Raw genomic sequence first — 13,652 nt, forward strand, 5'->3', positions numbered from 1 at the left:
CGTTAAAAGTGCGAAGTGTTATTAGGTCATCGAGGGAAATTATTATCTGCTTGGACATTCGATTAAATATTCTCGTGTATGGTCAATGAACTCCAAGTTCATTGATGGTCCACGAGCTAGAAAAGTGTACGCGAAATGTAAATTAATTTCTTAATATAATTGAGAATTAGAATCATAACAAAATAAAAGTTTATTTGCAAAAATAGTATGAAAGATCTTATCTTGCTTGCACGTAGGAAATGTCCAAATGCAGTTTTCATGGAATGAAGAAAGAAGAGGCTTAATGCCGAAGAGGCCCCCACTTAATTGTGGCTCAAGAGGGCAACTACAGGCTATTGAGTTATTTTCAAAGGTTCAACAGCAAGTTCGAACCTTTAGAGAATGGCTCTTTAGTCATATTTTATATTTTATTGTTTTACTTTTTTGCTCGTCATTAATTTCTAGTTGTAATTGGAGATGATGGACCATTCCATCTCCTTGGGACACCAGATGCGTGTCTATGTCGTCAAAAAGATGCATATGTGTTTAATTAGTTCGAATCAGAATATTTAAATTCCTTTTTTATTACATTTTGAAACCTTATTATCGTCTTTTGAATATTAAAGTAATCTCTCTTTTTTTTTTGTCTTTAATATTTTTCACTTTTGTAATTTTTTCTTTTCTATATAATGCAGTTTAAAAGTATTAGTTATAATAATTAGTAGATATTATTTTCTCTAATAATTTAATATTTGTACTTTTGCTTTTTCATTTTTTTCATTTTTTTTATTTTTTGTAAATTTAAAGGCGTTATTTTAAATTCAATTTTATTGCAATTTTAAATAGAGATTTCATTATAATAAATAGAGAATTCAATTTGAAAAGTGCATCTACGAATTGGACGATTTATATGTCAGGCTTATGTATCTCACTTGATTCTATAATTAATATAGTTTTCTTTTTGTTACAGGTGATCATCGTTGGATTTAACAACAAACACCTTTGTGATTTTCTTCTATTTGAATTCCTATAACTGTTTCATTTTTAATTATATTTACATATAATGGCATTTCTGAAGGCACACACACGCATATATTTATATTCGAAAAACTATATATAATTATTTAAAATTCTATCCTAATATAGGTGTACTATATATTCTATTAAAGAATATATAGTATTTATTCAATAAATATAATATTCATTCAAGAATATAGTAAGAATATTCTATCAATGAATATAATATTTATTCAATGAATATACTATTCATTCAAAAATATAGTAAGAATGTTTTTTATCAATGAATATAGTATTCTTTGATAGTATTGTACCGTCATCGCGTTAAGTACCTACTATCGTTCACTGGTGGTCAGGTTACTAACTACGATAAATGTAGAAGAAAAAATCTAAGGTAAGCTTATGCTATATTGCTTTTCTTCTTCGATTTAAATACATATTTATACATAATTATGCATATATAAATATATATTTTTTAATATTTAAAGAATCCTCAATATATATCTAAAAAAATACTATAGAGAAAAATACTGGTAAATATTCCATATGACGTATTTTCTGCATTAATTGATTTATGAATGATACTGATGATAGTATCCAATCAGATTGTAGAATCCGTAGTAACATTTATATTTCTTTTTTGTTTTTTTGTTTTTTATTTATGTAAATACATCACACAAATAATCGTATGAAACAATGAAAAGAATATTTTGAACAAGGAAGAAAAATGTGAAGTGATGTATTATTATTCATTCTTTGAAATTATTTATCCAATGTTATTGTCGATAATAGCAATAGTAGTAGATCTTTACATTCATATTTAATTTGATTAACCTCTTTGTGAAACATTATATTCACTAGTGTTGTTAGACTCGTTTAAAGATATTCGTTCGATAAACTTACAGATTGTTTGTAAGAATTAATAGAAAAGAATATTTTTTAACAAGATGTACATATGGTTATGGGAATTTGTTGAAAAATAAATAGAACTCGTTTAAAACAATTATTTCAAGAGTGATCCTTTTAAACTTTATTTTATCATGAGTTCCGCAATACAAATATTATGGAAACAAGCATTAAAAACATTTGGCAGTAGAAAAAATGCAGGTTATAAACTGTATCAACAAAATTTTGATCATTTGTGGAGTTTAATCAATAAAATCACGGCGGAAGATGTGAAGGTAGACAAACAAATTCTTGATTTTGTAAAGCTACAACCTGCACCAATGTGTGTTATTGTTCTTTTTGAAAATAAAGATATGACTATTGCAATCTTTATGTTAAAACACGGGGTTACAATGCCTATGCATGATCATCCAGGAATGCATGGCTTTTTAAAGGTACATTTATTACATATACTTTACATTTAGATATTTACATTTATAAATGTAGTGTTGTTACTTTTGTTTTTCTATAACTCTTCCAATATTAAGAATTAAAATATCTTAAAGTATTAATTAAATAATTTATATAAAGAGATAATATATATATATATATATACAATTAAATATTTTAGGTAATCAGTGGTACTGTTGAAATAAACAGTTTTACTTTAAAGAACAACAGTGATCATATAAATATGAATGAAGAGATTAAAGCATTTAGGCACCGACCTATAATACTCCATAAGAATTCTCCTGCTTGTGTGCTCACACCACAGGATAAAAATTTGCATGAGATTAAATGCATAGAAGGGCCAGCTGCATTTTTAGATATACTTAGTCCTCCTTATGGCGTAGATGATTCTGGTAAAGGAACTCGACCATGTACTTTTTTCAAAACAGTTAGCTCGAAACCTTACACGGATTCAGGTGATCTTATTCAAGAAGTTCGATTGCTAGCTACAGATAAAACACCAGGCTTTTATTCGTATAATCTTAAATATACAGGACCACCTTTGATGTGATAATTGTATGCATTTTCCTGTGTCACGTTTTTTAAGTTATAGAAGTATGTATTTTCTGTATATTAATAGCATTTACTTTAATATAGTATTTGTGTATAAATATAATTTATTCCATTAATGTTATTGTAAACAACATTATTTTTATTCATTTAATTTTAAATGAAATGAAATGTGTTTGTATATATATATATATTTATATACACATATGTACTTTCAAAAGAAATATATTCAATAAGTAAAGATAAATATAGATATAGAAACAAATTATTGCTAAATATTGATAAAAAATAATTTTTGTAATCTTCTTTTTTACACTTTTATGTGGTTACATTATTTTTATTTTATTTATAACTATATAATTTTATATAGTCAGTTTAAAAGAGATATTATAATTGATGGATATGTGCATATTTTTTATTATATTATTAATAAGCCAAAGTAATTATCTATTATTGAAATAGAGTCTTTAAATAATTTATCATTATATCGCAAATAATATTTGTTTTTTTATAAAGTACAAAATGAAAGTAGAAATGTAAGATTTTTTTGTTTTACAGATATGGTATAAGAATAATAAAAAATATGCTATTTATGAGAACAAAATGTAAATCCTATTTAGATAAGAAATACATTTAAGTATGTTTAAGACAGATTGTCAAAAAATATTGAAATTTATGTATAATTTCTGTATCATATAATTTTGTAGGTTTTACATTATATTAATGAATGGTTAGGTACTTATAGATCAATAAAATATTATATTTAATTAATTAAATACAGTATTTTCCTCAAGATATATACTCAACAATTATTTAGTTAATTGATTTTTAGTTCATATACAGAAAATTGAATAATCAATTATATTTTCCTATATTCTTTAAAAAATATAATTTTTTCTTTTGTAAATAATTTCTTCTAAACTTCAATTTAATTATACAGTATTTAACATTGTTGAACATATTAATGTAAAACTTTTATTTCTTTTAAAAATCTTAATTCAAAAAGTTTTATTGAAAATCTGAAATCATGGCATATTACAAAATGTTTGTTAAGTAATAACAATAAGTATACATGATAAGAGGAAGAATTATACAATTATAACGTTGTATAAGAATCTGAGGTCAACTTTCACTCCATAGACTATACAGTCAAATATTCACGTTAAATAAAAATTTGTCTATTAAGTACATTTTTTATTGACAATTTATGGAATATGTACCATAACAATAATAATAACCAAAATAATAATAATAATAAGATAATTTTTCATAATTTTGCATACCTAGCTATTATAATTTATAGAATATAAAAATTTCCAAGGAAAATTTATAAAGTTTCTCATTTAACTTTGATTCCATTTTATTAAATGTTTTAAATCTACTTAATATAAGAAATAAAAGTTATTTATACGATACACATTTACTTTTACTGTAATTTAAAATTATTTCAAAAATTAAAAATGCATCTATAATTATTTAGGTAACATTTGAAATATTAGTACTTATAGATGCTCAGAATGAAATCATATTATGTTAAAGTAATTTAAAAGATGCATTTATATCATTTTTTATGTTCATTGTGTCTGCTATATTTCAATAGTGATTATTTTTAAAACTTTGTAATAATATTTCAATATACAAAAGAAAAAAATTGTTAAAAAATTAAAAAAAAAAAAATGAAAAGAAAAAACAAATACATGAAGGGTAGCTTCAATCTGTAAAATGATACTGTTTTCCAATTATAATTTTTTTTCACATTTTCTGATTTAGCTAGTTTGAGTTCCTGAACTTTGCTTTCTTTTGTATAATGCTACATTACTATCTGTATAATCCATTATGCGACGTTGGCATTGTCTCACATATTGCTGCTGTTTATGATATATTTTAAACGCACCTTTTATGGCTATAAACGCCATACCACCCTGTAAATTATTTCAAACAATATTAATACATAAGAACTTCAATTTATAATAAATATGTAAATAAAAAATATATATATATATATTTTATACATACAAGTAACGTCCTTTGAAAATTTGAATGTACACTTTCAAAGAATATTTTTCCACATATGCTAGCAATAGTTGGTAAAAGAAGTGCTCCACAAAGGACACGAGTTGCAGATACAGGGTCACTCATTGGTGGAACATCTGATGACTGCGTTCTATCATCATCAGAATAACTATAAAAGTTATATTTTTTCTCAAACATATAATTTTCTTTTTTTTTAAATTTACTTTTCTAAATGTATTCTTATTTGATAAATAAATATAACATTTGCTAGAACACTTACCTACTAGGTAAGAAATGCCTTAGAATAGGAACTTTGCAAGCATGTCGTCTAAGAAGGCTAAGTGCTTGATCTTCCCATCTAAGCATTTTTCCCAAAACTAGCATAATTGGAATAGTTGGTAAGCCAACTAATAATACCAAAGGATCAGCTTGTTCCATCATTGTTAAACCATCTTTATGACCAACTACTTGCATAACTGTTACTGCCCCATAAGTGACTGCTGTCCAATATATAGATCCAATTACTATGCCTGCAGCAATAAATGGACATACTCGAAAAATAACTCCGTCAATAGTGTCAAGTATTACAACCAATGGCCCTAAAAAAATGAATTATTTATATCATTTACTGAATACTTAATATAATTATTATAATTATATTATACTAACCCATGTTTGGATAAACAATAATGTATTCTGTATTACATTGTGGGCAAGCTACATGTGCACCAGCACGACCTTTTTGTTTTTCATCAACCCAACGTTGTATGCAACCTTGATGAACCCACTTTGTTGTACCTCGACAATGACATGGTTTAACCCAAGATGCAGTAGCATCATCTTCATCCGTTGCAAAACAAACCCAACAATATCTCTTACTACAACATATAGTATATTTTTTTAGATATTAACTCAGATAAATCTTAATATTTTTTGTCTATTATTATAAATTCAACTCTTTTATTATTAATAAACATTAAATGATATAAATAATAAAATATTACACTCACTCGTCTTCTACATTTAAAGTTTGAATATTAGATTCTTGACTAGGAGATGATGATCCATCAGTTGCGTCAATGGAAAGTACAGGATCACTTGAATTAGTCACAGAAGTTGGAAAATTAGTTTCTTCAGTCGGTAACATTGCTATTGTTTGCTCTTCATGCATTTCTATACGAAAAAAAAACAATAATTAATTTTAATTACTATTAATTAATGAACAATTTCTGTTTATTTATAATTCTATATAAATATTTTCTTTTTAATAGTATCGTCTTACCATTATTAGAACCAGTGACAGGCCTTACGTTTTCACTGAATCTTCTCAAAGTTGCTTCTATATATGGAAGACGTCTATCATATATATTGGAATTTTGTTCACCAGGTTCAAGATTTACTAATCTGCCATGGTTATCAAATCCATAGGAACGAAGTATAAATCTATTATCTGACATGATGTTTTAATAAACTAACATATTCAGTATTATTACATCATTATTTTGTATCTGAAATTAGTAATGTTAAATTTTTACAGATAAAAATCATGGAATATTTTTGAATAGATTATTTTTGTGCAAGAGTAGTAGATAATGTAAAATAAAAAGCATTACTTATAGTTAAGGAAAAATATTTCTAAATATTAAACAGATTAAAAATACATTAGGTTATCTGTGAAAATAAAAAATATATTAATAGTTATAATTTATTACTTGATGCCAATGGTATAGGTTATATGATGAAATATTAATTAAAATAAAAATATAAAATTGTATGGAAACGTAATTGATGTCATGTAGAAAATAAAAAATAATTTGGTTAATTACATCTACAATAAAAAGAAAAATACACCATTAACTATATTTATATGTTAGTAATAGTAATAGCTACGCTATTAATGATTTAACGTGAATAGTAGTAATTAATAATTGTAATAAACTTATACCTTTAGTCTGTTTTATATTTTAATATTTTTTGGTTATTAATTATCAGAAATATTGCAAGGGATTATAACTTTAGAATCAAACACTTACAATTCATTAGTTTTTAACAGTGACCTTCCGTCAAAGGAATTCGTCTAACCAATCAGAATAGTTGCATGATTTTCGCCAATTTTCCCAACGAGAATACGTCAAAACATGTGTTCAAAAATACGCCGATGAATAACTATTATATATAGAGAGAGAAAATATTTTTCCATTCAATAGTATAACTTGAATGAATTTGATCAATGAACAATTCAAATTTTCGCGCGAAACATTTTCATGCCCGCGTTAATTCAATTTCATATTTGACAGTATCATCTTATATTAAGAAACATAATAAATATTAATTTGTTTTTACTTAAGATTTCAATCATTATGCAATCCATAAAAGATAAATATACAGCACGTAATTTAGAATTACGATCTTTGCGTAGTTGGTTTAAATATTTGCCATTAATACGCAAATCTTTTAATTATGATTATCAATCGGAATATTATCCTTCTCTTTGTCAAGAAAATCAATTTAATATTAGAAATATTATTTCAAAGTAAGTAATGCTTTTTATAATTGAAATATACAAAAGAATATTATATTTTTTAAAAGTAATTTTAATTAAAGTGATAACCTCGATGAAAAATTTACAACATTTCGTACAAAATTAATTCTAAGACAATATTTGGAATCTTGGAAAATTTATACAATTTATAAATTACGTCGAAGAAAAGCTATATGTGAAATAAATCATATTTATCGTGTAAGACTTAAAAGAAACGTATTCAATATTTTATCTAAAAATATAATTAAATGTAATGAACATTATAACAAAGTAATGCTAAGACGATACTATAGATTATGGATAAAATATATAAAAATTATAATAATGAATAGAAGATTGAATAAAAAATATCTACAAAAATGTATAAACATTTGGAAAGGATTTGTTCTACATAGAAAAGAACAAAATATGTTAAAAAATCAATTAATTGATAAGGTAATGTGTAAGATTATTTTTTTGTTTTCTTTAATAATGATTCTATACATTTTATTTTTATTATTAGGTTTGTAAATTATATAATTCAAATTTATTACATAAATATTTTATAAAATGGATAACTGTACATAGTCACACTAAAATTTGCAAAGAACAATTTCAAATGGTGGTCTGTTATTATAATAAAAAAATGTTGAACAAATCTTATTCTATGTGGAGAGCATATTGTCATGCAAAAGTGCAAACAAAATATTTAAAAGAAAGAGCTGATCAACAATATAATCAAAGATTACTTAAAAAATGTTTGAAACAATTTGTTTTGGTATTTTTAATATTATATAATCCTGATTTAGATTATACAGCTATACAATAATTATGTATACATTAATATATTAAATATTATTTTTAGTACATTTATGAAATTCATGTCGATAAAAGAAAAATGGAAATGAGCAATACATTTTACGAATCTAAAATTATAACTAAAACATTTAATGCTTGGATACAATGGTATAATCAATTCTTAAGAATGTGCAATATTATGAATAAAATACAACAAATCATGGATAATAAATTGAAAGAAAAAATTATTGTTTATTGGAAATTGTACATATTTCGTAAGAAATGTACTAGAAGAAAATTTGTTCAATGTTTAACTAGATATCATATTAAAATTTTGACTAATGCATTTCATAAATTGCAAGATTATGTTTTATATAAAAAAAGAAAGCATACGCAGATATTGAATTTGAATAATAGAACAATTAGTATTATTACTATGATACAAAAAATGTATATAGAAAAATGGAATAAGATATTAAATATGCATATGCAAGAAAAGCACAAAACGTTCTTAGCCATTGAATCGTACAATAATTATATTTCTAGACAATATTTTTCTTTGTGGAAACTCTTTTCTCAACGACATAAATTAAAATTATTACAAAAAAAGGAATTAAACGAACGTGCTTCGTGTTTTCTTTTGAATAAATATATTATGATATGGAAATTAAAATGTGAAAATAATTATAAAATGTATAAAAAAGAAGAGCTAATTATTTCTGTTGTACATAAGAGAATTCAAGAAAAGTATCTTGTGTTTTGGAAAAAGTACATAAATCAAAAAATAATTAAAAAGAGGGATATTGAATATGCAAAAGATATAAATAAGAAGTTTTTCTTACAAGAAGGATTGAAAGAAATTTTAAAATATTCTTTACTTACTATGCAATTTAATCGTGAAAATAGAATAAAAAATACAACATTAAAGTTTGTAGAAGACTTTGAAATATTAAGTAAATATTTTGATAAATGGTTATCGGTGGTTAATTTCAAAGAAATGAAATATATAAACATTAAGGATAATGTAAAAAATCATTCATTTGAAAGCATTGAAGAAAATAATGCATCTATAATTGTGCCATCTTTTTCTCTCTCTTCAGAAAACTATAGAAATGAACAAGACATTTTATTTATGAATAGTACAAATAATAATTTATATTCTATTTCTTTGTGTAATGATAAATCAATGTCTTCATCAACAAGTAGGATAGAATTATTACCACCTTCTGCATTTTATTAATAAAAAAACAATATTTTAATATAGAAACATTTCGTTACATGTATAGACATATAAATAATTTATTAAGAGTATGACATTACATAGTATCACTTATTTTTTAGCTTTTGTTGATGACTTATCACATTTTAGATTTTTTCTTGCTAAGTTACTTCTCTGTGATGAATTGCTTACTGAAATAATAAAATTATAAATATGAATTCTTATAGATTTGTAAATAACACATAGTATTACTTACAATTATCGAAACAAGGTTCCAATGTGATAATGCTATTAATACTTTCCCTTGAAGAAGGAAAAGCACTAGTACGATTAGTACTTTTAATTATACATTCAGTTGATTCTGTAGTACTTCCACAACGAGTTATTGCAGGTGATCGATCTACTAATCTACAAATGCAAGGTAATTGTATGTTCTTGGCTGCTAAGAGTTTCTTTATATAAGGTTCTACTTCTATATGGCGAATTGTAAATTCTGCAATATCTTCAAGAGCCAATGCATTTTGTTCTTGGACTTCCCGCAAGTGTGCATCTTTCTAAAAAAGATTGTTTTTCTTAGAAATAAAAGCATTATTCATTTTTAAAAGAGTTTTCAATATATAAATGTATACAACATACTTTCTGTAGAAGTATCAAACTATCATCAATGCAAGTACACTTGTTTTGTATGTCTCGATTAACTTTTCGAAGACTCTTCTCAGCTCTCGATATTTTCTCATCTTGTTCAGCTATTTGTTTATTAAGATTAGAAAGCTGTTGTTCCTTGTTATCTTTCTCGTCTTTAGCTCTTTGTATGTCATCAAGTAACAAAGTATAATTATTCTGCATCTTCTATATACATAATATATTTTTTATTAAAACGATTATTTCATTCTTTTATATAATTCATTTTGAATACATACTTGAAAATCTTCCATTAGATGTTTCATATGCAGTTGTCTTTTTTTAGATTTTCTCTTTCCTTATATAGTTGTTCATCAAGTTTATTTTGTTCTTCTTGATCTGGTCCAGTTTCGTCGACTGTACTCAAATTACTTTTGAATTTACTATTACAAGCATTTACTATTCTCAATGTGTTTTCTATACCAATTATTTCAGATTCTGTCTTTCTTATAGTTTCATCAAGCTTATCACCTTGTTCTTGTAAAAGATACCTTTCTTGAGCATTTTGAATTTTAAGATAAGTTGTAGTAATGGTTGTTCCATCAGTATTATTGCCAAAAACAGCAATACCACTGTCATATCGTGCTTGTAATTGTTTTATTCGATTCCTTCTTTCAGAAATAGCATTACGTAATTGTGAACATTCAGCTGCTACAACTCTTTTCTGTATCATAAGTGCTTCTTTCTGTACTGCAATTTCTTCTTCACGTTCTCTCAATGCCTATTGACAATATTGTAAGAATTAATCATCTTTATATGTATTATATACTTAATACAAATTTAAAGATTATTTTGGGAAATTAGTTTTTGAAATTTCTCACTAACAGCATCTAATTTAAGTCTATATTTTTGCAAATTATAAACTTTATCTCCAACGTTGGACATCATTTGTTCAATTTGTGAAACTTTTAAACGTAATATATTTTCTTCCACTTGTCTTTCTTCATTATGACTCTGTGCTGCTTTCAATGTTTTTTCACCACCATCCACGAGTAATAGAAGATCTTGTTTTTTATTTTTTAAATGTTCTAATTCTTCAGTATCATTTGCTATACTGTTGGAAATTTTTCTTCTATCGTACTGATTCGTATAAAGATGATTAGTTTTTAAATTAAAAATAAAATCAATCTATATCAGTATATTAATATGATACTCACTTCTAAACTTGTAATTTGTGTTTTTAACAATTTAGCTATTTTCATTTTCTCTGATAATACATTTTCCAAATCTTCAATTGTCTTTTGTTTCTTCTCAAGTTCTGTTTGATCTTTTTCATGTCCTTTAACACGATCTAATTTTATTTCACATTTCTGTACCATAAATTCAACATGATACAATGATTCTTTCTTCTCTTCCAATAATTTGTTCTCTTTCTCATAATTGATTAATAATAATTCATATTTTTTTCTTTCATTTTTATTTTGCACTTCCAGAGTTTTATTTTCATTATTTAATTTGGAAATTTCTTTTCCAGTACGTAAAATTAATGTTTGCAAACGACTTGCCTCTTTCATTATTTTGGATTTACGTTTTTCTTCTTCCTTTTGAGAAACATTAAAAATAAAATTATTATTCAAATTGTATCAATTTTATATAAAAAAAAAAAAATTACAAACCTCTATCATTTCTTCTAATTGTTTTGTTCTATCCTCAACATTTAATTTTTTATCATCAATTTCATCTAAGGTCATTTTTAAATCTTCGATTCGTTTCTTCCAATCTTTCATTTTGATTATTTTATTTTCTATATCATTCTTCTTACGTTTTACATCCATTCTTATTTGTTGCATACGACGACCCAAATTTTCCATATCCTTTTTCTTAGTACGATGCTATTACCAATAATAAATATGTGAAATGTATCATTTCATTTATTTAATAATTTTATAATCTACTTTCTGTCTTACCTCAAATTCATACGTACCAATTGTATCCACAATCTTACGATTCTCGTCTTTTATACTAACAAGTTTCTTTTCCGACTCTTTAATTGATTCTTCAAGTTGTTTATTGTTTAAAATTTGATCATTCAAAAATTGTTCTGTTTCATGTAGAAGATCCATCTTATCTTTCCCAATTTCACGAAGTGTTTCTAATTCCTGTAAATGTAATTATTCAAAATAATATATATCTATAGAAATTATAGGATCTAACAAAATAATATTTTATCGTACTCTTAAACTAGCTTGTATATTATTATCTCTTTGTCTCAACACAGCCACACTTTGTGTCCATTGGTTTATCATTTGTCGTCGTTCTTTTAATGCTTTATCATAAAGTTTAACAGTTCTATCTAAAGCTATTTCCATTTCTTGTGCTTCGTTAACTGCTTTAACTATTGCTCGTTGATAAGATTCTGATTCTATACTTAGTTTCTGACGTTTTTGTTCTAATTCCTGTAATGAAAATAAAACTCTCATTCTCATATAATGTCTGTAACATTATCTAATATATCTATTATTTATTACCTTATATTTTTTTGTATCTTGTTTCATATATTCTTCTATCAATTCATTATCTTCTTCTTTTTTATGTAACACTTCCTCCCATCTTGATAAATCCTTCTCGTCAAATTTGACTGCCTTTTTAGAATTTTCTATTTTCTTTGTTATTTTAGTTAAATCTTTTTCTATGTTGGATACTCTTTCATTTACATCATTCCAAGTTTTAGTAAAATCTCGCATTTCTTGACGAAGATTTGATTCTGTACTATTGCTTATTTTATATAAATGATCTTCTTTTTCTAATAATGCTGAATGTGCTGTGAGAATATTTTGATTTATGTTATGTTGAACTTTTATATTAGTAGCATGTTTTTTAATCATCTTTAAATGTTCTTCCATAGATTCCAAGTTTTTGTGTAAGGTAATCTTGTATTTTGTTTTCTTTTCGATCTAAAATTCAATTAAATATATAATAGAATATAATAGAAAAATTAAAAAGAATAAAAAATATACATTTAGAAATTACTTACTTCTTCTTCAAGTTTCTTATTTTCTTCATTAGCAACTGGTATTCGAAATCCATCATCCCATCCTAAATCTTTTAAAATATCATCTATATTGTCAATCATCATGTTTATCAACGTTTTAATTTTTTTGTAGTTTTTAAATACTTTTTAATTGTTGTATAAAGTATTTTAATTGTAACTCTAGTGTCTTCTTCTCTTGTAATACTTCGACTAAACGTTTGTATTTGGTTGCTATGACAAATGATAAATTAATCAATAAAAGTAAATAATTAATTACAGTATTATGAAGGTTAATTTGAAAATATTTAATTATACATTTCAAATAATGTAAACATTGTAACCTTGTATGTGTACGATTTGATAAAGTACAATTGAAATTAGTTTATAATAAAATAGATTTAGAATAAAATATGATTTGAATTGTAATCATTTTGGCGCGAATGAAAATCAATGTTTTCATTGGTCAAAATAAATACCAATGAATGAAGACGTTCTGATTTCTTATTGGATATTACGATAGCTGTAGTTAGGTTAGATTGTAATATTCA

At 24.7% G+C, this 13,652-nt stretch overlaps 4 protein-coding genes across 7 annotated transcripts; 2 read left to right on the forward strand and 2 right to left on the reverse strand.

Annotated features, from left to right (window-relative positions):
- Nucleotides 1–1,593: 1,593 nt before the first annotated feature.
- LOC107073139 (2-aminoethanethiol dioxygenase) lies at nucleotides 1,594–3,166 on the forward strand. The gene is made up of 2 exons (XM_015333630.2): nucleotides 1,594–2,336; nucleotides 2,513–3,166. The coding sequence occupies exons 1-2, from the start codon at nucleotides 2,037–2,039 to the stop codon at nucleotides 2,900–2,902; spliced, it is 690 nt and encodes a 229-aa protein (XP_015189116.1). The 5' UTR covers nucleotides 1,594–2,036; the 3' UTR covers nucleotides 2,903–3,166.
- A 708-nt stretch (nucleotides 3,167–3,874) lies between these two features.
- On the reverse strand, nucleotides 3,875–7,075 carry LOC107073138 (E3 ubiquitin-protein ligase MARCHF5). 4 transcript variants are annotated; one of them, XM_015333626.2, is made up of 7 exons: nucleotides 6,948–7,075; nucleotides 6,197–6,422; nucleotides 5,925–6,087; nucleotides 5,584–5,792; nucleotides 5,195–5,513; nucleotides 4,918–5,083; nucleotides 3,875–4,823 (listed from the first exon to the last, which is right to left on the reverse strand). In XM_015333626.2, the coding sequence occupies exons 2-7, from the start codon at nucleotides 6,369–6,371 to the stop codon at nucleotides 4,668–4,670; spliced, it is 1,188 nt and encodes a 395-aa protein (XP_015189112.1). In that variant the 5' UTR covers nucleotides 6,372–6,422; nucleotides 6,948–7,075; the 3' UTR covers nucleotides 3,875–4,667. The 4 variants fall into 4 exon arrangements, with proteins under 4 accessions (XP_015189112.1, XP_089027679.1, XP_015189113.1 ...); XM_089171553.1 differs by having other exon boundaries at nucleotides 4,918–5,065; nucleotides 6,860–7,014; XM_015333627.2 differs by having other exon boundaries at nucleotides 6,860–7,014.
- An 893-nt stretch (nucleotides 7,076–7,968) lies between these two features.
- Nucleotides 7,969–9,687, forward strand: LOC149032865 (uncharacterized). The gene has a single exon (XM_089171554.1). It carries the CDS (start codon nucleotides 8,334–8,336, stop codon nucleotides 9,471–9,473), a length of 1,140 nt encoding a protein of 379 aa, XP_089027680.1. The 5' UTR covers nucleotides 7,969–8,333; the 3' UTR covers nucleotides 9,474–9,687.
- Nucleotides 9,473–13,497, reverse strand: LOC107073130 (coiled-coil domain-containing protein 39). The gene is given in 12 exon segments (XM_015333613.2): nucleotides 9,473–9,643; nucleotides 9,709–10,006; nucleotides 10,089–10,301; nucleotides 10,373–10,410; nucleotides 10,413–10,854; nucleotides 10,959–11,213; nucleotides 11,291–11,674; nucleotides 11,750–11,965; nucleotides 12,041–12,232; nucleotides 12,308–12,529; nucleotides 12,602–13,027; nucleotides 13,108–13,497. Coding segments are annotated over 12 exon segments (2,868 nt in total). The 5' UTR covers nucleotides 13,210–13,497; the 3' UTR covers nucleotides 9,473–9,563.
- Between the last annotated feature and the right edge of the window lie 155 nt (nucleotides 13,498–13,652).

This window comes from Polistes dominula, unplaced genomic scaffold (assembly GCF_049000335.1).
Source record: "Polistes dominula isolate Pdom_NZ unplaced genomic scaffold, Pdom_raw_medaka contig_26, whole genome shotgun sequence".
In the NCBI taxonomy this organism is placed as follows: domain Eukaryota; kingdom Metazoa; phylum Arthropoda; class Insecta; order Hymenoptera; family Vespidae; genus Polistes; species Polistes dominula.

Excerpts from the sequence above, each read along its gene's own strand:
- LOC107073138 (XM_015333626.2), bottom strand. The coding sequence starts at position 6,371 with ATGTCAGATAATAGATTTATACTTCGTTCCTATGGATTTGATAACCAT. Across the intron at positions 6,088-6,196 it reads TGTCACTGGTTCTAATAATG|AAATGCATGAAGAGCAAACA; the intron begins GTAAGACGATAC and ends TTTTTCGTATAG. Across the intron at positions 5,793-5,924 it reads ACTTTAAATGTAGAAGACGA|TAAGAGATATTGTTGGGTTT; the intron begins GTGAGTGTAATA and ends TATATGTTGTAG.
- LOC107073139 (XM_015333630.2), top strand. The coding sequence starts at position 2,037 with ATGAGTTCCGCAATACAAATATTATGGAAACAAGCATTAAAAACATTT. Across the intron at positions 2,337-2,512 it reads GAATGCATGGCTTTTTAAAG|GTAATCAGTGGTACTGTTGA; the intron begins GTACATTTATTA and ends TAAATATTTTAG.
- LOC149032865 (XM_089171554.1), top strand. The coding sequence starts at position 8,334 with ATGGAAATGAGCAATACATTTTACGAATCTAAAATTATAACTAAAACA.